Source organism: Delphinus delphis, chromosome 21 (assembly GCF_949987515.2).
Source record: "Delphinus delphis chromosome 21, mDelDel1.2, whole genome shotgun sequence".
NCBI classification, from domain to species: Eukaryota; Metazoa; Chordata; class Mammalia; order Artiodactyla; family Delphinidae; genus Delphinus; species Delphinus delphis.
The window spans coordinates 29,332,426-29,356,775 of NC_082703.1; the positions used below are offsets into that span (position 1 = coordinate 29,332,426).

A 24,350-nucleotide genomic window follows, 5' to 3' on the forward strand; every position below is an offset into this window, starting at 1 on the left:
GCTTCCGGCTCGGCCGGAAATTGCGAGTCGGGGGGCGGGGCCAGGGAGGAGGGGCTTGCGTGGGGCCATGACCTGCGCCCTCCGCCCCGCCCCCAGGGAGTTTCCGGTCAGTGGGTACAGCCGCGCACGGAAGCTGACTCTCCGCGTGGGCGGGAGGGCGTCCCGCGTCTGGCGAGGGGCGGTGCGCACACCTTCCTTCAAGTTAGATGTTGACGGTGCTTCAAGGTAAAAGCTTAGAGTTGGGAGGCCACTTGTGCCGAATGCGGAGACCTTTCCTTCTCAAAAAATAGAAAATGATTTAAGTCAAAAATCCCTTTTGGGAGCGTGCCCTGTGAGTCCTGTGATACCTTTGAGACGTGAATGACATCCTACACATTGCTTAAGTCGTTATTGTCTTAATATATTGTAATTTCAGAGTTTTCTTTATTACCTAAGTTACCTGAAAGTATTTTTTATTTATTGTTTTGAAAGTATTTTTAATTTGAAAAATGAGATATTTTATTTTAAATATTTATTTATTGTTATTTTTGGCTGCATTGGGTCTTAGTTGCAGCGTGCGGGACCATTCATTGCGGCGTGGGCTCTCTAGTTGAGGCACGCGAGCTCAGTAGTTGTGGCATCCCCTGCATTGGAAGACAGAGTCTTTACCACTGGACCACCAGGGAAGTCCTAAAATGAGATCTTTTAATCTATGTTTTCGTTTTCTATTTCCTTTTTTTAAATTTTTGGCTGCACTGGGTCTTCGTTGCTGTGCATGGGCTTTCTCTAGCTGCGGCGAGCGGCGGCTACTCTTCATTGCACTGCGCGTGCTTCTCATTGCGGTGGCTTCTCTTGTTGCGGAGCACGGGCTCTAGGCGGGCGGGCTTCAGTAGTTGTGGCACCAAGGCTTCAGGAGTTGTGGCTCACGGGCTCTAGAGTGCAGGCTCAGTAGTTGTGGCGCCCGGGCTTAGTTGCTCCGCAGCATGTGGGATTTTCCCGGACCAGGGCTCGAACCCGCCGCATTGGCAGGTGGATTCTTAACCACTGTGCCACCAGGGAAGTCCCCTCATTTTCTATTTCTGAATGCTTTGTGTCAAGTATGGATAATGAGGCTTGTAAAAAGTGTGCTTTTTAGGAGATATGTGGATTTTGCTTTTAACTAGTGGAAAATCAATTTTTATTACTCCCAGATACCTTTGACTGGAATATATGTTCTCTCATGTGAACATCAGAAAGCATAGTAACACTGTATTTTCAAATTTCAGTTGCCTCATTTATACCCTTAATATTTTTAATGTGAAATATGTGAGTTAAAATCTCTTCTATTTTCTTTGAAAATTTTGAAGTTCACGCTGGAGGGAATTTGGCAAGACTGAATTCCAGCTATTCATGCTGCAGCAATTTCTCAAAAGATTATTTCCATAGAAAAACCCATCTGGTTCTCCTGTGACTAATACAAGTTTCTTCAACTTTTAAGTTTGTTTGTTTTTAATATTAGATATATGGACTCAAGTGGATTTAACTGCTAGAAGCTAACATTCTCTTAGGCAGGGGGACAGTGAACACCTTGGGGCTCATATGGGGGGAAGAGGTGGGAAGCCCCACCCATTGGTCCTCCAGCTCTCCAGGGCTGCGATCACGTAACCTGAGCTCAGCTCACTCCTGTCAGATCTGTGGGAACTGGACACAGATTAAGGAGCCAGGACTGTATAGGATTTGGGGGTCAAGGAATCCAGGTATCTGAGTAACTTCTGCCCACAGCCTTAGTCAGTAGACCAGATAAATGTGCTCATTCCTGAGTAGTGTTCCTAAAAACCTATAAATGTCCTATTTTTGTCCCTCTCCTCTCCACTCCACTTGGCTCTCTCATCAGATTTGCTTTTCTGCACAGGAGGGCGGGGAGACCTGAGGGAACCTTAAAACATGAAGGTCCTCTTTCTGTTCGCTGTTCTCTTCTGTTTGGTCCAAATGAACTCAGGTAAATATCTCCTGGTTAAGGTAGGAAGCTGCTCCCAGCCAGGAGGGATGAGCTGGGAGAGCCTAGGGAAGGCAGTACAGGAATTTCATTGATTTGTGTGTCCGTGGAGGGGGGATTGGGTGTGTATCTGTGTGTTGTTGGTGGGTGCAGGTGGACCCCTTTGGGGCTCAGCTCTGGACCATTTTGATCTTCCCTATAAAGAGGTTTTTAAAAGCTAAGTATGAGTTTTCAGGGTCATAACCCAAGTCAAAGGGTCAACTTTGTTCCGATACAAATAGAAAGCATTCATCACAGTCTGAGAAAAGGTTGCGGAAAGAAATGACAGTCATACAGGTGTCAGAGCTGGAAGGGAATGAATGCTCTTCTATGGAAACCCCACACTTTACAGAGAGAGGAAACCACGCTCCCGAGAAACGCCACTGTCCTGCGGTGCAACTGACAATCACAGTCATAGCAGTTATTCATCCTGACACTGGCATTCCTCCAGCTTTCACAGAGAGCCGATTTTACAGAGGAAAACTGAGCCATAGCCAGGTAAATGAGTTGTCCAAGGAGAAATCATTAGTTACCGGAAGAAGGAAGGCCAGTCCAGGTCTCCAGATCCCTAGTCTGTGCTTCTTTGATCTTCATTAGATGTGCAGCCCATCTCTTCACTCGGCTGTCCTCCCCGAAAAGCCATGACAGAGCTGAGATGACATGGCATCAGAGAGTACACCCCATTTGGAGCTGAGATATTGCGCAAGGTTGTTTTTTAAATCATGTAAGACCAACACGGTGGGTGTTTTGGTTTTCTGAGTCATGATAGATTGGCATTTGCAGACCTGACATAAGACCTTTCTTTCAACCATCTCATTCCCAAATAGAAAATGCTTTCTTTTTTAAAATTCAGATATAATTGACATATAATATTACATTAGTTTCAGGTGTACAACATAATGATTCAATATTTGTAGATATTGCAAAATAATTACCATAAGAAGTCTAGCCAACAGCCATCACCACATGTAGTTCCATTTTTTTTTCTTGTGACAAATAGAAAATGCTTTCCTTATGGGAACGTTGGGTAGTTGTGCTTGACCTACAAGTCCACAAGTTATGGTGAGGAGAGCTCGGTTTTCTTTTCTTTTTTTCACTGTAGGCTGTAAAGCTGAAAATTAGGCCACAAGCTGAGAATCAGAACGATTTCCTATTTTCCTAGAGACCAAGACCCACCCATCCAATCATGCGACTCTGTTCTCCAAAACTCTCTCTGCTTCTCCCTGTTGCATTAGCTTACATCCATCACCAGGAAGCTTGAGAAGCCTGATACAGTACAATAACATATAAAAATGTATGTATTATATATATCTTCCTGATAAAATTTTGAGATATGGATTATTGTCCCTGTTTTAAAGCTAAGAAACTGAAGCCCAGTTAAACTGGAACCTGTCCAGACACTTCATTTTTTTAAGCATATAATAACCGTGTGGAGTTGGCCTGTGGGCTGGGGTCATGCTTTATTCTTTTGCTATATGAACTAAATATCAGCTCTAATTTATTGTATCAATAGGGGACATTCCACCTGCAATTAGAAATGTTATCTGTCTTATGCAACATGGAACCTGCAGACTTTTTTTCTGCTATGCTGGTGAGAAAAAAGCTGAAATCTGCTCTGATCCCTGGAATAGGTGCTGCATACCACATACAGAGGAAGAAACAATAAATAAATAAAATAAACCAGAGATGGGTGGCAGATCTAGCCCCTAAAATGTAAGCTTCCAGAAGGCAGATGGGATCTTGAGGTATCCTAAGGGCTTAGAAGAATGTGTGGCTTGTAGTAGGTGCTCAATAAATATTTGTTGAATGACTCCAGTACCAGTGGTGAAGGTCTTATAAAAGATTTTTCCTAAAAGCTTACCTACTTTGTCTTTTTCTGTTTGTTTTTTTTTTAAAGAGTCTCAGAGGGGCTTCCCTGGTGGTGCAGTGGTTGAGAGTCTGCCTGCCGATGTAGGGGACACGGGTTCGTGCCCCGGTCTGGGAGGATCCCACATGCTGCGGAGCGGCTGGGCCCGTGAGCCATGGCCACTGAGCCTGCGGCTCCAGAGCCTGTGCTCTGCAACAGGAGGGGCCACAGTGGTGAGAGGCCCACGTACCGCATAAAAAAAAAAAAAAAGTCTCAGAATTTTATAATATCCACCTCCTTTCCCTGGTCCAGGGACTGTCTCTTACCTACCCACAAATAGGGTAGACCAGAAACCAAGCTGATCTCATCTTCAGAGAGACAGAAATGCAGCCAATCTACTGGTCTCTTTTCCACCAAATGACATCTTTCCTCTCATCAAACCCAATCCCAGCTTCATCCTACTTATTCCCAGACTATAATGTGCCTTGTCCCCTTTCCATAGACTCCTCAAGAAATAATAACAACAAGTCACATGTAAATAGGATTTTTTAAAATTTTCAAACATTTAGTCTTAGGTTATCTCAGCTGATTAACACACAATCTAATGGAGAATATAGTCAGGTCGAGGCAGTTCCATTTTAGGGATGGAAAGGAAATGAAAATCAGAGGCTTAAGTGAACTTCCCCAGGTGAGCAGTTCGTGAGTGGATTCCTGAAAATCAGAGGCTAAGTGAACTTCCCCAGGTGAGCGGTTCCTAAGTGGATTCCTGAAAATCAGAGGCTAAGTGAACTTCCCCAGGTGAGCGGTTCCTAAGTGGATTCCTGGCATATCTGACCAATCAAGTGCCCATTGTTCTATGTTACCTCTGAAGAACATATATCTGAGTGAACAAAGCAAGGCAGGGCTCTTGTTCGTGAAGATTCCTTGCCGCTTCAGCCCGTGGTCCTTTGCGTTTCTCCAAGTCCTGCTGGAAGTTGTCACTCGTACCATATCGTTGAACCAGTCATGCAAAGAGCAATGAACATTCATTACAAGTAAGAAATGTAAAAGAATAATAAAAGCAAATGTCCTGATGTCGGAGACCAGGAGCCAAGCTCTTTCTAGGCTAATTACAGAGCGTGGTAGGATACCTTCTTTCCGTATTTCTGTTCACTGCCCGAGTCCAGTTTGCTCACAGATAAGCTGAACTTACTTTAAGAGTCACCAAGAAAATCTCCTTCTGGTTCCTGTCTTGATTCCCAGCTCAAGTTTCAATGAACATTTGGTATAATGCCTCGGCCTCTCCCCAGGCTCTCCTAAACTTACTCGTGGCTGTTTTCTAAATGGAATCAGACAGACGCGTGGGGCTGCATGGAGCGGGGTCTCTCTTAATCACAGGCATCTCTGTGGAGCCCTTTGTCGTCCCTTCAAAGGATGGAGGAGCAGTGCCGGCCTTGGAGGGAATGCCTGCCTGGGAAGGGATTTGAAACAGGCTTAGCTTTTGCTCCCAGGTGAAACACGACAGGTCTTCGTGCTTCAGGACAGGCAGACACATACTCAGCCAGGAGTCCTGTCATTCCATGGGCATCTCTCTGTCCACTAACGACTAAACAAACACACACACAAAGGAATGGGCCAGGGCCCAGAATACTGGGGAACCTGGGTCTGGTTCTGCCTCTAGTCCCTTCACTTGACCTTAGTTTCCTCAAAAATAAAATGAGGTAGCTGGTCTAGACCTCTGAGAGCCATGACAGCTTAGCATGTGGGTGTAGAATCAGTGCCTCATCGGTGATCAGGGATAGCTGGGGCCGGGGCAGGGGGGCAGGGGCATGCCTGGGATTCTGGCTAGTCTCTTCTCTGGGTGGAAGTGGAGCTGGGAGCCGGGACCCTCTGCTGGCCCCAGGAGGGCCTGGACTGTTCCTGGTGGCGAGATCCTGGGCCCCAGGCAGCCGGTGAGAGACAGAGGGGCCCAACAGTGTTCATACCTGCAAAGTCTTTATACATCCCCCACGGCTCCCTTTTCTGAGCTAAGTATAATTATCTCCCACTGTGCCTCTCAAAGACTCAGCTTCCTCTTCTGAGATGGCCAGTAGCAGCTAGGAAGGACAGGGCAGTCCTTCCCTCCACTCCAGCGGGCTCCAGTGTCCCTCCACTCAGGACCCTCCCGCCCCCCCCCCCCCCCGCACACTGCACAGCGGAATCTGTTGCTGGAGCTCTGTGCCCCCACAGGCTCTTCGGTGCCCCCCATGTTGGGATCTATCACTGTGCTGCTGTTACTTATTTACATGGCTGCTTCCTCGCTGGCCTGTGAAAGCCTCAGGACGGGTCTGGGTCTTACTCCTCTATGGAACTTTAGTGACCAGCCAAGCACAGTCAGTGTGAAAGAGGTGAAGAAATGAATCAATTAATCCAAGCCTCAAACACCAACCTTCAATCTACCACTGCTGTCCTTTCTGCCCCAAGGACAGGACGTGGGAGCCACCAGGGGACTGGGGACACCACACCGTGACGACTGCCGCATCCCTGTCACAGCCTAAAGCCTGCATCCCCCCTCTTCTCTCACAACTGGTCAGAAAGTGGGACAAAGACCTTACTAGCTCTGCCCTATTACATAGCCTCACAGCTGAGCACGTGACCCATTCATTTTCGGGGGCTCCCTGCTCCCCCACCGTAGGCAGCAGAACTAGAGAAACAAGGCTGGGAGAAGCCCTGAAGAGCCCTCCTGGACCCTGAGTCTCCACGACAAGTATTCGCCTGCCTGGCCCTGCACCTCAGACACAGAATCGTAGACGGAAAAGGGGCCCAAGAGGTCATTTAACAAAACCATCTCCCGATAAGGAGCACAGTGTCATGGAAAGACTCTTGACTGAGGAGTCAAAACCCCAAATTCCAGTCCTGCAACCGTCATGCCTGTCAGGCTCCTCATTTGAAATGTGGGCATATATTTGTATCCGCTGAGTTCAAATTCCTTGTGAATGATAGAGCATTGGGCCTCTATGGGTGATTAATTTTGTTAGTTAATGGTGGAAACTTCTCGATTCAAGTAAGACATAGAATGATTTGAGATTGCTTTTCAACGTGGAAATAGTACACATCACATTTGAATACCAGCGGGTGGAGTAATTTAGTGATCAGAATACAGACATGCATACACACGGACCCATTTACACAAGGTCTTTCCCTGTACAATTATAGCCTGAGTGGATTTTTAAACCCCTCAAGGGTGAAACAGTCCCTCAGCCGAGTTCAATGTCGATAATCTTTGTCAGGTTCATCTGGACTCTTCAGACGAACATGTTTGCCCTCCCCATGTCTTGGGGTCTTTGAACACAGGTAAACTGCAGAGAGAGGTGACAAGCTTGCTCCCTCACCTGCCTCTGAAGGAGATTGTCGCCACCAGGTCCTACCCTGCGACAACCGCGTGCTGTGGAGGTGACTGTGCTAATACCATGGACCATCTCTCGGGCCAAGCCCTGCCTGCTCACACTTCCAGAGCAATCCGCTGCCTTCTGAAACCCACGCCGGCCTTGGAGGCAATGCAGCAGGAAAAGGCTGCGATGGAACTTTAACAAAACAACACGAAAACTCTCCAAAGTGGGCCACAGGCCGTACACGTTGACGATCATGTTGCACTAGCGCAGCCTGTCAACTTCCTCTTCTGGGACAGAACCCGCCTCCACGAAACGCAAATGATGCCATCTCCTCCGGAAGAACCTAGTAGAGCCCGATCACGTACGGAGGAGTCAGGGAAGCCAAGGCCCCGGAAACTCAGAAATCCACCCATGGTCCCGGGCTACATCCCTCTCTTGGGGGTGAAATAAGGATCCTCCAAACTCGGGAGTCTGCAGCCAGACCAGACCTTCCGAGGCCCCGACCCTCACTTCTGCCCCAAAGTCTCCAAGGGCTATTGCCTGTCCTCATGTGGGGCCCTGAGCCGCTCCAACACGGACTACGAGACCCCTCACACCAAAACCCGGGTGACCCCAGCTTCAGCTGTCCCCTTGCTGAGCTCCAACCCGCCCAAGCGGCCTGAAGCTCTGGGACTTCCTTTGATCTTTTACCTCCTGGATTTTGTACGTTCTGCTTCCGAGGCCCTGGCGATGCTCACCCACGTCCAGTCTTTGCCCTTCAGGCCTAGGCTGACACGGCACCTGCTGGGACACGGCACAGCGCCCCCAAGTGACCTGGGGCCCCTGCTGCACTGCCCGAGGACACCTGGGGCGAACACCATCCCCCGCCGGCAGCCACGCTCCTCTGCTTGCCTGATGCGCCCTTGGAAGCCCAGGGCCTGAGGCCTGTCCACCATTTGTCTCGAGCTTGTAGCTCAAGTCCAGTACATTTCAGAGGCAGAAGAAGAAGGAGAAAAGACAAAAAGAAAGACAGGAAGTTAAGAGAAAGCTCTTAACTTTAAGACAAGTTAAGACAAGCCACCAGGCCTTGTCTGCAAAGAGAGCTGCTGACCTCTCTGAGGTCAAGGCCCAGGATCCCACGTTTCTCCTCAGGGAATGCTCTCTCTGTCTGAAATGGGGTGTCGCCCACCTGGCGTCTCTCCTCAGCAGATGGCGTCTGGCAAGACAGCCCCCCAGATGTGGGGGGCTATCAAGGGACTCCTCCTGCCGCTTCCTGTTTCTCTCCCTGACAAACAGGGCCTAGAAACCGCTGAACATTCACAGTCCGCAGCAGTGTGTGCTCTCTCCCTGAAGAGAGGCAGGGCGTACAACCCATCACCAGAGGAAGCAGTGAATCTCTCACAGGGCAGAAGGGAAGCATGCAGCCTTTCACCTCATAGAGTTCTGTCTGTCTGTCTGTCTGAAAAGGGGAGCTGTCTTTCCTCCTCAGAGCGCTTTCTCTCCGTCTGAGAAACAAGGCCGGCCATTCGGGATTTCTCCTCATAAAGGGCCCTCTCCTCTTCTGAGGTACAGCACCGCCAACCTGGCCTTTCTCCTCAGGGCACGGTCTCTCTCTGAGGTGGAAAGCCAGCCAGTGCACTTCTCCTTGGAGAGATCTGCCCCTCCTTCTGAAACACTCAGCTGCCATCCCCGCTGAGTTTCTCCTCGAGGAGCACCCTCTCTGACTGAGGGGAGCCCGGCCCCCCCCCCCCCCGCCTCTCTCCTCAGGGAGCTCTCTTCCCTGTCCATTGGGTGCCTCTCCTCCTAGAAGGCTGTCGAAGGAAAATGGCCGATCCTCTGGCGTTTCTTTTTTTTTTTTTTACTTTATTAATTAATTAATTTATTTTTGGCTGCTTTGGGTCTTCATTGCTGCACACCGGCGTTCTCTAGTTGCAGCAAGCAGGGCTACTCTTCATTTTGGTGTGCGGGCTTCTCATTGCAGTGGCTTCTCCTGTTGCGGAGCACGGGCTCTAGGCGCGCAGGCTTCAGTAGTTGTGGCATGTGGGATCAGTAGTTGTAGCTCGCAGGCTCAGTAGTTGTAGCTCGTGGGCTCTAGAGCGAAGGCTGAGTAGTTGTGGCACACGGGCTTAGTGGCTCCGCAGCATGTGGGATCTTCCGGGACCAGGGCTCTAACCCGTGTCCCCTGCATTGGCAGGAGGATTCTTAACCACCGTGCCACCAGGGATGCCCTGGCATTTCTTTTTATTGTGATCTCTGTCTGTCTGAGAACAAGAGCAGGCCACCAGGCCTTGTCTTCAAAGAGAGCTGCTGACCTCTCTGAGGTCAAAGCCCAGGATCCCACGTTTCTCCTCAGGGAATGCTCTCTCTGAAACGGGGTGTCTCCCACCTGGCGTCTCTCCTCGTACAGCACTATCTTTCTGGGTACAAACGCGGGCCCCCGAGTGAGGTTTGCCCTCTAGAATACGCCTCCCTCTCTGACGTGAAGTGCATCATATGACATGTCTCCTCCGAGAGCGCTGTCCCTGTCTCTGAGCAGGAAGGCTAGCCTTCCCTCTCACAGATCGTTAGCGGGTCTGTGGATCGTGTGAAATGACCAGCGTCCACTGCAGCTCCGCTCTGTCTGCCACTCCTTCGGAGCCTTACTTAGTGGGGGGATGTGGTGATGGGCAGAGTCATGTTACTGCAGGGAAAAGATAGTGAAGCTGCTGGAGAGGATGTAAGGGAACCACGATTCTCTACCTGAGGCCATGGTTCTCAGCTCTGGATGCACAGTAGTTTCACTCAGGTCCCTTTACAGAATTAGCTAAGGACCCACACTACTCAGTCAGTCATCCCTACAGGTGGTGCCTTGGGCGCCATATGTAATTCTTAAATGCTGCCAAGGTGGTACTGAGAACCACAGGGCTAAAGGAGACGGTTTCTGAAGGGTGAAGACACTCCTCTGGCTCGAGACACCGACTTGGGCTGGTAGCTGCCCCGTCTCTGCTCCCCCAGCTTCCTCCCTGGAACAACACAGTGACGACAGTAAAGTGAACTGTGCAGCTTTTCCAGTGTTTCACGGCGCTCGCCTGGAACTGCACCACACCTAGCGTCAAGCGTCACACCTGAACATCCTGTTCCATGAGTCACCACGGCTCCGCCATCAGCTGGTCGGGCAGAGGTGAAGCCAGGGAGCCCCAGGCTGGCTCACTGTGAGACTTCACACCCCTGGTGCCTGGCTCGCCCTTCCCCTTTGCTCCCTGTCATTCTGGCATCCGCTCATGTGGAAGGAAGACACCATGAGTCTTGGGAAAGGAATTTGCTGGAGAGACAGCTCTTCATGAAAAGAAGGATGAAGAAGCACCATGATGACAGAAAGCTTTGTTCCAGGATCTTCCACTCCAGCAATTTTCCTCTCCAGGTGCCAGCGCCCACCCTGACCACGCCATGGAGGGTAAGGGTCTCGTGGGTACGTGGTCCCACCTTCCCTTTGCTGCCCGCTTCCTGCTGGCATAGTGATGCATGCCTCCACAGGCCCCCACCCCCTGCTCTGGGAGCAGCTCTTCAGTGCTCTATCCAAACAACTACCGAAGCACCATTTGAGAAAAGGGTATAAGCTCTTAGTTTTTTTTGTTTTTTTGCGGTACACGGGCCTCTCACTGTTGTGGCCTCTCCCGTTGCGGAGCACAGGCTCCGGACGCGCAGGCTCAGCGGCCATGGCTCACGGGCCCAGCCGCTCCGCGGCATGTGGGATCTTCCCGGACCGGGGCACGAACCCGCATCCCCTGCATCGGCAGGCGGACTCTCAACCACTGCGCCACCAGGGAAGCCCGTGCCCATGCTTTGATCATTACAACGTACACATCATGACCTTACAATTTTATTTGTCGATTATAACTCAAATTTAAAAATCAGAAAGTCAAAAATAAAATAAAAAGGACATGGTCTAATTAATTTAAAAGAGAAAGAAAACAGGAAGGGAAGAAAGGAAGAAAGAGGGGAGGGAGGTTTCTGAGAACCAGGAATCCAGACACGAACAATGAGACAAGTTTTAGGGAAGCGTCGTTTGGCTCAATAAGGAGAAAAGTAAAATGATAGGCATAGCAGCTGAAAGTAAAGTGGGATCCTTTTGGGAACACTGAGTTCACCAACGTTAGAAGTGTTGCAGAAGAGGCAGGAGTCAACCGTCAGGTGAGGCATTTTGTTACATGACCTTGCAGATCCCTTTAACTCTTGAGATCTTGTTGCTAATGATAACAAAGCAAGAAAACAGTCACTTTTAAATAGTGGATTAACTCCCCTAGAAGCATGGGCTTGACCATTTCAGCTCGGTTCTATTTCCTCCTATGGAGGGAAGGCGCACTCACCGCCCTATGCCTACCTCATGGGGATGTGAGAAAGGTTAGTCCTCGATAAGATTTGAAGCCCTCCCCCCTTGAGCTCTTCTCCCCACAGAAAATGCGGGTTGACTCTTATCTCTGTTACTCATTCCGCATGAACCTTCAAAGGACGAGTCATTCCCGGGCTTGGCGGCAAGGTTTATGAATAGAAGCAGGGGGGCTTCCCTGGTGGTGCAGTGGTTGAGAGTCCGCCTGCCGATGCAGGGGACACGGGTTCGTGCCCCGGTCCGGGAAGATCCCACATGCCGCGGAGCGGCTGGGCCCGTGAGCCATGGCCGCTGAGCCTGCGCGTCCGGAGCCTGTGCTCCGCAACGGGAGAGGCCACAGCAGTGAGAGGCCCACGTACCACACACAAAAAAAAAAGCTTTATAGCACCAGTTACAGTGCTAGGTACATAACAGTTCAGGAGATGCCAGTCATTATGTGTAAAGCATTTGATGGTTTCCCATTGCTTATTTCAGCAACAGCCAATAGGTTCATTTCAAGTATCAGTTCTGATTATATAACAGTGCCGGAAGTCCTACATTTTCAAAAATTTTCCCTGGGGGTCCTCTTGCCTTTGGATGCATTACTTCCTCCACCCCAGCCCCTGGCCCATTGACGAGTTTACTACATAGCTGTTTTCTAAGAGCCACCTATGCCCTAAAATTCCTGCTCAGAGAAGCAGCCAGCAGACCGTGTAGGCTAGCACCAAGAGCTGCTGTCTGGTGAGCTTTCACTGGGGTTGAGCGTGAAATGCAGTCAAAGAATCTGATTAAAGTGTAGAAGTATAAACAGAAAGTAAAGCGCCATGCACACTTCATTCTTCTTGGGATGAAAACATTGCTGTCAGATAGGTAGGAGGTCTTTAGGGTGACTTTATATGAATTTTTGATGTAATAGCCTTGATTTTTGCCCTCAGGAGTCAAGAGATCAGCCCCACCTTGTTGGGTGTGATTTTAGACTCTGGGAAAATGCACACAGCATCACATTACCGCTAAGGCTTCAAATTCCTCAAATAGCTTGAGCTTGTTAGAAGGTGTCACGTCTGCAGCCTGGCTCTCTCTCCAGAGCATGTCTCCCTTCATGCCTGCCGGGGGTCACCACCTTGATTGTCTCTCCCTATCGATGATACCACCATCTACCTGTCCCCTGAACAGAACACTGGCGGTCTTCCTAGCCTGCTTCCTCGCACTCTTAATTCCTTCTCTCACGCTCAGTCGTACCAACTTTGGATTCTACCTTCTGGCTGGTTCTCGCTCTCAAGTCTGTCTCTTTATCCCATTGTTTTTGGGAACTAAAGAGCCCTCAGTTCAGCTCTTGATCTCCTGACCTTTAGCCTCATAATCCTCTAACCCAACCTCCATATTATATTTGCTGTAAATTTTTTGCTAAAATATAAATTCATTCAGATTGTTGTCCTTTGTAAGTCCTTTGTTGACTTTGCATTGCCTGCTGAGGTTCTCTACTTCCTAACTCTTCTGGTATTATTTCTCCTTTATGATATATTTTTTTCTAAGTTTCCTAGTTTGAAAATACCTCCGATTATTCAAAGGATGAAAGCAATGTAGGTCATGAATATCTACTTTCTCATTAACACAAGGACGCAAGTAAAAAGACACCATCTATTAAAGGTGATAAGAAATGTTCACAAATAGTGATAGTATATGACATTTACTAAGGAGTTTGGCAATAGCTCCAAGTATAGTACAAAATATGCCCGGGATAAATGCAGAGTAGAGAGCAATCACTTTCAGCCAGGGTGGTCAGCATCGTGAGGAACTGGTATGTGAGCAGGGCTCTGTAGGTTGTGCAAACAGCTGTGTGGAATGAATTGACTGGACACCCTGATTGAATTTGAGTAATTAGGAAAAGAGAAGAATCAGAAAGAATTAAATATATAAAGATGATGGGATACCTTATCTAGCTTCTCTAAGTCTTGGCTTCCTCAACTGTGAAATGCAGATAATTATATTAACCTTACTGAATTATTGCACAATTCAAATAAAATAAATGCATATAGATTGCTCGGCATGGGGTCTGCATGTAGTCTGTGCTCAATAAATGTCAATTATCATGATAATGACGACCATTATTATCATTGCTGTGATAATATTAAATTCTTGAAGATGTTCGCTTTTATGGCCTTGGAGAACAGAAAGAGGAAAAATTCCATAATAAACCAAAGATACCAATCAAATGATAGGAGGAAATTGGAAAGTGTATGTCTTTTATATTATGTGTTACCATGTCAAATGCCTGTGTCTTTCCACGATTAGTGAAGGGCACAGAGCCCAGAGACTAAATATTGTTTATCGATGTATCTGTCAAGGCACCAGGTCCCAAGGTCCTAAAATAGAGTCACTATCCACAAAGTTTTTTGGATGTTGAGTTGAAGTAGAGGGACAGGTTTCAAGATTGAAAGTAGCCCCACAAGTCACATGTCGCAAAGAGATCAAATCAAATGATTACTGGCAAAGAAGCCATTGGATTGGAGATGCCAAAGTCATTGTTGAACTTGGAGAGAGTGCTTCTGATGTATTTCTTGAGACAGATGCCGGGAAGCAATAAATTGGGACCAGTTGGTTGAGGGAATATATACTGGTATAGACCACTCTTGAGAAATTTGATAATAAATGAGCAAAGACAGTGAAGTAATGGTTTGAGGGGAAAAAAGGGTCAAGGAGAGATTATTTTTAAGTAGAGAATTAAGTGCGATTATGGGCCATAACAACGGAGCTGGTAGAGAAAGAGGGGGTAAGAAAGTGGCTTGAGAGAGAAAGAGGATAAATAATGGTATATGGTTAAAAGAGGTGGATTCTAAAGGTATAGAAAGAAGAGCCTCGGAAAAGAGAAATACTCCCTCTAAAACAGAAAGAAGCGAGAACAGTAAAAACATACAAATTTGAGGGAGAACCTGGAACATGGAGATTCACTGAGGAGAGTTGGCTCCTGTACCCTCCATTCCCATAAGTTAAAAATACTTGGTGAGAGAAAGAATTAATTTTTAGAGCCCTGTGTATGTCTTTTACATCTTTGCTTAATTTATATACTCTAAACCATCAGGGTATCTTCTTCCACAAAAAAAAAAAAAGATGTCATCAGATGTCTAAGCTACAAAGAGAAATATAGGGAATAGCCCAAAATGTTTTAAAGCTGTATTAATTCAGGAGACATTTCTCCCCCTGGCAGGAGTCAACCTGGGTGTGTCCAGAAATGAAGAGTCTACCCTTTAAGCTCCAGCCTGAGTATAATATGAACGTTCATACAGTGAACCCAAGGTCTCTTCTGCAGTGAACTCTTCCCTTCCAGCAGACACAAAGTAGGCACTGCCCAAGTGTTCACCACTGAAGACAACACAAGCTCCTTCCTCTTCCCTCCTGAGAGGTTCTGTTCCCCATGCAGTGGCTCTCATTTTTTTTCCTGTTCTTGTAATATTCTTAGGCAACATCAAGTAAGTGTGGTCCTCACTTGAAGCAAAGTCAGGGAGGGTAATTTGAGAGGATTTGGACTTGTGACCCAAGTAGCACCGGAGAGGAGTGCTCTATGCAGAGGTGGTGCAGAATATGGACACAGAATCACTTCGCCAGTTTATTCACCCTTTCCCAAAGCTAAGAAGTATCTCTGTGTCTGCTGGACCCATGAGTAAAATCCTGAGCGATAGTCCGTCATCAAGGCAATGGTGAGGCATCAATGGGTCTGGCTGGCTTAGAGTGGTCCACGTTCAGAGGAGTGGGAAATGGCTGTATGAAGGTAAGACGTGGTGGGTGCAGAGAACCTTGAAAAGAAGCCTTAGTGATGTAGCCAAAGAGGATCTTAAGCATCACCTCTTCAAATTAATTTATTTTTCATATAAAGAAATGAGGACTAGAAATGGCAATGTATGGTGATTTTAGTATTTGGACAATACAGAGTCTTAGTGACTCTCAGTGAGAGACCACTGAGAAGATATGCCCACGGCCTTCCTCAACAGTCTTTGAACCTTAATTCAAAGCTCCTGGGTGGGGCTTCCCTGGTGGCGCAGTGGTTGAGAGTCCGCCTGCCGATGCAGGGGACATGGGTTCGTGCCCCGGTCCGGGAGGATCCCACATGCCGCGGAGCGGCTGGGCCCGTGAGCCATGGCCGCTGAGCCTGCGCGTCCGGAGCCTGTGCTCAGCAACGGGAAAGGCCATAACAGTGAGAGGCCCGCGTACCACACACAAAAAAAAAAGCTCCTGGGAGGAGAAAACAGGCACACTGCCTCTACTGAGAGTTCTTCCCTCTGGTCTATGTCTAGCTGTGCTGAGAACCACCTTGCTGCTGAGGTGTGGAGGAATAGGACAGAGTGGCCGAGATCCAGCAAAGGTCCCTGGCATCAGTGGCCTGTCTCACAATGGCCACACTCCCAGAGCCATTGATAGACACCACTTGGAGGTAGATTATGTAAATGGTCTCTAACACACAAAGATTTTTGGAAGAGCTACCACCAGGCCCATTGGCCTAATTGTAAGCACGGCTTTCTCAGCCCTTCTCCTCGGTCTTTATTGGAGATGCTGGAGAGGTCAGCATTTTATTTATTTATTTATTTTTATTTTTAACATTTATTTATTTATTTATTGCTGGCTGCATTGGGTCTTTGTTGCTGCAAGTGGGCTTTCTCTAGTTGCGGTGAGTGGGGGCTACTCTTCCTTGCGGAGCACGGGCTCTAGGTGCGTGGGCTTCAGTAGTTGTGGCATGTGGGCTTCAGTAGTTGTGGCACGTGGGCTTTAGTAGTTGTGGCTCACGGGCTCTAGAGCACAGGCTCGGTAGTTGTGGCACACGGGATTTGTTGCTCCGCGGAATGTGGGATCTTCCCAGACCAGGGCTCAAACCCGTGTCCCCTGTATTGGCAGGCGGATTCTTAACCACTGCACCACCAGGGAAATCCAAGTTCAGCATTTTAGATCATTTAAATCTTAGATCTACAGCTCGGTGCTTTGTGACCACCTAGAAGGGTGGGATAGGGAGACGCAAGCGGGAGGGGATATGGGGACATATGTATATGTATAGCTGATTCACTTTGTTATACAGCAGAAACTAACACACCATTGTAAAGCAATTATACTCCAATAAAGATGTTAAGAAAAAAACCTTAGATCTAATTTTTCATGAATTCTTCTCATCACCCCCACTACCAAATCAATGCAGACTTGTCCCCACGCTTGTCCACTTGGCTAGACTAGACGGTTCACTGTTCCCTAACTTGCCCCATCTCCCCACCATGTGCTCTGGCTCCTGGGGTGAACAGTTGTGTTTCTGACTCTGCTCCACCTGGTCAAGCAGATAGGAGTCCAGGACTCATGGTGAGCCAGGTATCCCTCACAGAACACACTTGTCTGTTCTTTGCACTTCCTCCCTTCACCTTTCTATTGATATTTCCTCTATTTTTTTTGTACAGCGGATGGAGCAAAATGTCAAATAAAATGTTCACAATTCAAGAGTATTTTCAGGAAGCTAAAGGGTCAACCATGTTTGCTCATGCCTGGGAGATGCCGAAATGCCAAGAATACTTGCTGCCTGAAGATGACGTAAAGTATTAGTCCACACCCAGGGGATTTGGTGGAGACAGCTCAGTCACCTAGTGTGAAATACAGCCTTTGCCTTCCCGGTCCACGTCCCCATGTTGAAATGTAGCTTTTTCTGACTTGGGTTTGAAGGGAAGACCGTATCTTTTAAAGCAGGAGTAACGGCTCAGATGCCTATAGGAAATATGCAAATATATTAATCTATGAAGCATGGGAATAAGAGTAAGTGGTAAGCTAATTTCTAAACCTCCACGGAGACAAAACAAAATACCTCCATAGATGGCCCCAAACTAAAAGCCTACAGTTTGCCACCCTTCCAGAAGAAAAGGCAGTCTGTGGTTACATAGTTAAGGCAAGGTTTTGTCTCTCCTGTTTTCTTTTCTTTTCTTTTCTTTTTTTGCGGTACGCGGGCCTCTCACTGTTGTGGCCTCTCCCGTTGCGGAGCACAGGCTCCGGACGCGCAGGCTCAGCGGCCATGGCTCACGGGCCTCCGCGGCATGTGGGATCTTCCCAGACCGGGGCACGAACCCGTGTCCCCTGCATCGGCAGGCGGACTCTCAACCACTGCGCCACCAGGGAAGCCCTCTCCTGTTTTCTTGCTTACATTCTTCTGGAGAAAAATAATTAAGCTAAGATAACAGTGATATCTTGGAATTCTAGAAGCTGCCTCACCTACAATGGGAAGCACACAACTGTGAGAATGTGTAAACGAAGGGCCACAATTAGTTGGTAGCAACCAGCAACTCTATACCATCATCTCAAAGCTCCCATTTTATGCTAAATCTTAAGATGTTGATAAAGTAGACAGGAGGGCAGTGTGTAGCAAAGTACTCTAGCTGGTAACAACGTAGTATTGGCACCAGAAGGGGAAGAATGAACAGAACTTTCATAGTGTTATGATTTACAGCATGGACTTGGAAGACGGTCAAAATGCAACAAGGGAAATTGAGGTAAATATAAGAATCTCAAATGGGAGGAGTTTAATATGGACAACTGGTTATAGAGGTGATAGGCTGAGAAATCAAGCCTATGGTGAGTCACTTCAGCATTTGCAACAGCAGAAAGGCACTACTATCCCTGGGGCTAGGGGGACAAAGACAGGAAGGAGGTAACCTTCCCAAAGCCTGGGATATGGACTGCGCAGCAGAAGCTGGGGTCGTGGTGGACCTGCCTGTGCAAGCCAGGCCCATGGATGAAGTAGCTTTCTGGCCAAAATTGAAAGCACAGAGGAGATGCCTTCTGAAGTTCAGGAAGATAAATATCCCGGCTTCTCACCAAGTCCTGCCTTCTCATCTTCTACCAGTGCATCCCTTTGGCAAATCTACATGGTACCTGGAGGTCAGGAGTGGCTGGGAAATGTACACAGTTCCCTACAGCTCAGGGCACTGCCATTTACTAGCTGGCTGGCCTAAGGAAAGTCACTCAACCTCTCTGAGCCTCAGTTTCCTCATCTGTAAAATGGGATAATGCGTATCCTTGCCCATATAACTTAAATAACAGTGGTCATGACAAGATTAAAATGGCTGCAAAGGAGAGCAGCTGAGTCACACTTAGACTCTGTGAAGATAAAGAAGAGTGGAAATCCTGCAAGGGAACCCATGCCACAACGTTTGCCCTACCTTGTTATTGGTAACCAGACCTCATTGGTTATTCTTCCCCAGACCACATGGGTGATCCGTGGTAATTTGCAGTTTACAAGTCAATTTTATATCATTAACTCATAGGGCTTTCACTGTGGACTAAACAGGACATTGATTACTCTCTGTGCTTTACTGCTGAGGTACAGATGCTCAAAGAGCTTAAGGAATTTATTCAGGTAAACCCAAATAATAAATGATAGAGCTGAGAGGTAAATGGGAACGTCTCACTCCAACCTGGACCTCTGCACTCCACATAGTACTGCCCCTGGACCAAAAACTTTGATCTACCAAATCTCTGCTCCATAGTTTAAAACCAGAGTTTAAAAAATAAATAAAGGATTAGAGGAGATGAGAGGAAAGTCTGACATGAGCGAAAATAGTTGAATTACTCAAGTCTCTCCTCTCTCCACCTAATCAACATAGAAAAATGCTGACTCATAGCAGGGAGAAAACCCAGCACATCCAGTCAGCAGGGTCTGCATCTCCAAGCCCTGCGAGTCTAGGCCCTCTCGGCTTGGGGAGTCGCTGCTGTTCTTGTCAATGTCAGACTCACAGGCATGTGTGAATTACTCAATGGTAAACGTGTAACTGCTATTGCTTGAGAGGCCAAAAGTATTGGTGACATAAAAAAAGCTATAATAAGTCAAAAAGAAGGCAAATCAGAGTCACCAGTGTCTCCCCAGGGCAGAGAAGTGAACAGTCTCACTCTCCTATTGTTTGAATTTTTACCACAAATAAGAGTAACTTTTATAAACATCGTAAAATACAGAAATGTTCCTCAAACTTCATTTTGCGAGTGGGGTGAGTACCACTGCCATAGTACTTTCTCTCCCAAAGAACCTCTTAGGAAATAGTGGTGTTGCCTTGGAGAGCCCTCCCTGCTTTGAAGGGACAGGTTAGACCCTGGGCTCACCGTGGAGGTCTGCTCTCCAAGTGGGAAAGTAAGTCCTCACCGGTAACCAGAGCTCTGAGGACTCCAGCCCCGCGCCTGGGCGGAGAGCTGGTCCTAATTCTCTGTGACACCCCTGCAGCTATCTCTTTTACCCCCTGTGAGGCCGAGTGAGACTCTTACCCAGTCAGCACCTGCCCACCCGGAATTAACCTCCTTCCCCGGTTAAACATGTCTGCATTGGGGAATCAAATTAGCGCAGCCTCTGTGGAAAACGGTATAACTACCATATGACCCAGCAATTCCATTCCTGGGTGTATATTCAAAAAAAAGCTAAACCCACTAATTAGAGAAGATACATACACCCCAGTGTTCATAGCAGCAGTATTTACAATTGCCAAGACATGGAAGCAAACTAAGTGTCCATCAACAGGTGAACAGACAAGGAAGATGTGGTACTTGTACATAATGGAATACTACTCAGCCATAGAAGGAACAAAATAATGCCATTTGCAGCAACATGGATGGACTTGGAGGATATCATGCTAAGTGAAGTAAGTCAGACAGAGAAAGACAAATACTGTACAATATTGCTTATTTGTGGAATCTAAAAAATGCAACAAACTAGTAAACATCACAAAAAAGCAGACTCACAGATATAAAGAACAAACTAGCAGTTACCAGTGGGGGGAGGGGAGGGGGGAGGGGCAGATAGGGAGAGGGGAGTAAGAGGTACAAACTATTATGTATAAAATAAGCTACAAGGATATATTGTACAATATGGGGAATATAGCCAATATTTTATATTAACAACATTATAATACAGGGAATATAGCCAGTATTTTATATTTTTAAAAGTGTGACTAATAACTGATTCATTTTGTTGTGAAGCTGAAACTAACATACCATTGTAAAGCAATTATACTCCAATAAAGATGTTAAAATGAAAAAAAATAAAAAAAAATAAAAGTGTGACTCACTATATTGTATACCTGTAACATATAATATTGTACATCAACTATATTTCAACTAATTAACTAATTAAAATAAAAATGTCTACTTTGTCTCAAATCCTGAACTGATGAGGGAAGTTAGAATTTAAAAGTATGAAGTGTCTACAACTCGACATTCTTCTTAAATCTGCTCTCCAAACTTGCCTTTCAGCATGAATTACCTTTCTTCTACATTTCTACAGCCTTGTGCTTGAACCCTTATTATGGCCCTTATTAAAGTCCATTCTCTATGGTTTATTCGATTCTATGCCCGTCTACATGGGAGTTCCCTGAGAGAAAGCACCGGAACTGGCCCCTCTGTATTTTATCCCTTCTATCCCCTCACCCACCCCAAGCACATGGTACTTTATCTATAGCAGGAGTTCAGAATTTGCTTACAGAATCCGATAGGTACAATAGGATCCTGAACCCACAGTCCTAGATCTAAGACACCCCAGAACCCTGGTGGGCCCATTACAATTGCTTTCACACAAAGCAACAGCCAGCCAACACCATGATGATTTCAGCTTCCAAGGAAATAATCTATCGAGTATAACCCACTGATTGGATTTCTTAAGTTAAGCCTGATAATTTTTTTAAAAAGCAGTTGGCCCCCTAAATATTGAATCTATATCCAGTGGAAATCACCTGACCCCTTGAATGCTCATGACACAGGAGTAACCAGAGGTTGTAAGTGTATCTTCCAAAGCTCCTCATTTGTATAGGGAGTGTCGCCAATGAGGAGGAGATGTCAGTCCATCAAATGTATCACCCCAACATCAGCTTCCTCTGATAAAGGAAAATGAGGCGCCTTCTTGACTCATGACTTGGTGGTTTTCAGACAACAATGAAGTACATAAGCTGTGCTTCACCCAAGGGGCAACACCCCGTCACAGGCCAAGGGGCATAAGGGCAGGGTCTCTGGAATGTAGCCCACTTTTCCTCCCTTCCCACACTGCTTAGAAGCTGATCCTGTTTTCAGAGCAATTTCAGGCGTATCCGTGCAGGCTCAGGGTGTGGCCTAGCCCCAGTTTACGCCTAGATTCCGAATATACCAGTCTTGGACTGTACCGATGTGGTTCCCAGTGGCCCTCGGGCTCTCGCAGGACTTTAGGAAGAGGCAAACACTTAGAAGGACCACAGTGGAGACAGGTGAGCTCCCAGCTGCACGTCCTAGGACTCCATACGCAGGAGCAGGCAGGTCTTTCCCACCTGTGCTGGCAGCCAGACCTGAGCCAGACGTACACGACGAGCACCCAGAGCACAGAGGCGTCAGGACAGCCCTGCGCTCGCATCAAGCTCTGTGTCCCCCTTAGGTCTGTAATTAACTCCTGGGAGGAATGGGCGTGGTCTGCTTTGTAAGGTACCTTGGCATGAAGCATCAGGAAATACATCATATTGTCACAGCTGTAATATTACAGGAATTGCAGCTTTTGAATGCTTCTCCCTGTGGCTGTGGACCTGGAGCCTTTATAAAGTGAGCCAGTGCACCCTCCTGTCCAGTCGCAGCTGCGAAGCCGGCCAGCCATGAGGGTCTACTACCTTCTCTTCGTGTTGTTCTTCTTGTTCTTGCTGCCTGTTTCAGGTAAGAGGAGCTGGGAAATGAGAGGGCTGAAAGGATTGAGAATATATAAGTCAGAGTCAGCCCTCTCCATTCTTCTGGGAATTTTAGACCAAACAGATTTATTGTCTGGGAACTAGACATAAGCAATTTTTTTCTTTCTGACAAAGACCATTAAGAACCTTAAAGTAAGAGTCTCGATCTCTTCTGATTCACTCTTAAGAGAAAAACCAGATCACAAAAGCCACCCCTTCCCGGGAAGGCCGTTATACCTGTTAATGAGACAGGAGGAAAGTGATGTAAAACTTTAATACCAAGAGGAAAAATTGACAGTCGAGAACAGAAGCACAGACTTCCCTTTTATTAGCTTAGTGGTTGGTGGTAGAGTCTTTTGGCCTCTAGAGAGTCCCGGGGGACCACCGTGGCCCCGGCCTCCCAGGTGTCAGTTCACGAGGGGGGCTGCCTGTGGTCATGCCACTTTCTCAGCACTCCGGCGGTTTATGACTGAGCTGAACCCATGGACGCGTTGTTAGTTGCTTAGTCCCACCTTCTACTTTACTCCTGATGGCATAGAAAAAGGAAAAAGAAATAAAAGAAAGGCCACAGATCAGTTACGTGAGGAATTCCAAAAGCCTAGGTCTTGCACTTCCTAAAACCTTCCCGTGCTTTCCGTTTCTTCATTGCAGGCAGTGGAAGAATCGTAAATATATTACAAAAGTATTACTGCAGAGTGAGAGGCGGCCGGTGTGCTCTGTTTGGCTGTCTTCCGAGGGAGATACCCTTAGGCCTTTGTTCCCACAGTGGTCGAAAATGCTGCCGAAGGGAGAGATGAAAAATCCAGAAGCGCGATGAGAACGTTGCCAAGTGTGAAAATGCTCCCGCGGGGTCTATAGAAGCCAAATCAAATTAAAGATTTTTCACAAAAAAATTAGAAGGTGGATTATTTTTTTTTCTTTTAATTCTGGTTGTTGTGCTAGTTGTTACCAAACAGGCAACTTAGGAAGTGCTGGTGACTCACCTTTAATTCAAATAAAGTATTATCTCTAGAGCAAGAGGATCTGAACTGATGTTCCCAGGGTTATCAGACTTTATTCCTCTTTTGCAAATCTTGCACCCCAGTGACACAGGACTCCTCGTTCTTCCTGAAATATTTTCTTCACTTACTTGTCACCCATTTTGAGTTTCCAGTTCATCTATAAGCCATAGCCTCTCCCCATCAAATCTATGTCTCATTTTTTGATGATGGCCATTCTGACTGGTGTGAGATGATATCTCATTGTGCTTTTGATTTGCATTTCTCTAATGATTAGTGATGTTGAGCATCCTTTCATGTGTTTGTTGGCAATCTGTATATCTTCTCTGGAGAAATGTCTATTTAGGTCTTCTGCCCATTTTTGGATTGGGTTGTTTTTTTGTTATTGAGCTGCATGAGCTGCTTGTATATTTTGGAGATTAATCCTTTGTCAGTTGCTTCATTTGCAAATAGTTTCTCCCATTCTGAGGGTTGTTTTTCATCTTGCTTATGATTTCCTTTGCTGTGCAAAAGCTTTTAAGTTTCATTAGGTCCCATTTGTTTATTTTTCTTTTTATTTCCATTTCTCTAGGAGGTGGGTCAAAAAGGATCTTGCTGTGATTTATGTCATAGAGTGTTCTGCCTATGTTTTCCTCTAAGAGTTTTATAGTATCTGGCCTTACATTTAGGTCTTTAATCCATTTGGAGTTTATTTTTGTGTGTGGTGTTAGGGAGTGTTCTAATCTCATTCTTTTACATGTAGCTGTCCAGTTTTCCCAGCACCACTTATTGAAGAGGCTGTATTTTCTCCATTATATATTCTTGTCTCCTTTATCAAAGATAAGGGAGTGTGGAGAAAAAGGAACCCTCTTGCACTGCTGGTGGGAATGTAAATTGACACAGCCACTATGGAGAACAGTATGGAGGTTCCTTAAAAAACTAAAAATAGAACTACCATACGACCCAGCAATCCCACTACTGGGCATATACCCTGAGAAAACCATAATTCAAAAAGAGACATGTACCACAATGTTCATAGCAGCTCTATTTACAATAGCCAGGACATGGAAGTAACCTAAGTGTCCATTGACAGATGAATGGATAAAGAAGATGTGTCACATATATACAGTGGAGTATTACTCAGACATAAAAAGGAACAAAATTATTTGTAGTGAGGTGGGTGGACC

At 46.7% G+C, this 24,350-nt stretch overlaps 2 protein-coding genes across 3 annotated transcripts; both read left to right on the forward strand.

Annotated features, from left to right (window-relative positions):
• The first annotated feature begins 112 nt into the window (after positions 1-112).
• LOC132417725 (sperm-associated antigen 11A-like) lies at positions 113-3,990 on the forward strand. Of its 2 annotated transcripts, none has more exons than XR_009517913.1 (2): positions 113-225; positions 3,485-3,641. XR_009517913.1 is itself a non-coding variant. In XM_060001501.1 (2 exons), exons 1-2 carry the CDS (start codon positions 207-209, stop codon positions 3,665-3,667), a joined length of 180 nt encoding a protein of 59 aa, XP_059857484.1. In that variant the 5' UTR covers positions 122-206; the 3' UTR covers positions 3,668-3,990. The 2 variants fall into 2 exon arrangements, 1 of the variants encoding a protein (XP_059857484.1); XM_060001501.1 differs by having other exon boundaries at positions 122-225; positions 3,507-3,990.
• An 18,019-nt stretch (positions 3,991-22,009) lies between these two features.
• On the forward strand, positions 22,010-23,092 carry LOC132417724 (beta-defensin 103A-like). Its single transcript, XM_060001500.1, has 2 exons — positions 22,010-22,175; positions 22,838-23,092. Exons 1-2 carry the CDS (start codon positions 22,118-22,120, stop codon positions 22,981-22,983), a joined length of 204 nt encoding a protein of 67 aa, XP_059857483.1. The 5' UTR covers positions 22,010-22,117; the 3' UTR covers positions 22,984-23,092.
• The last annotated feature ends 1,258 nt before the right edge of the window (positions 23,093-24,350 follow it).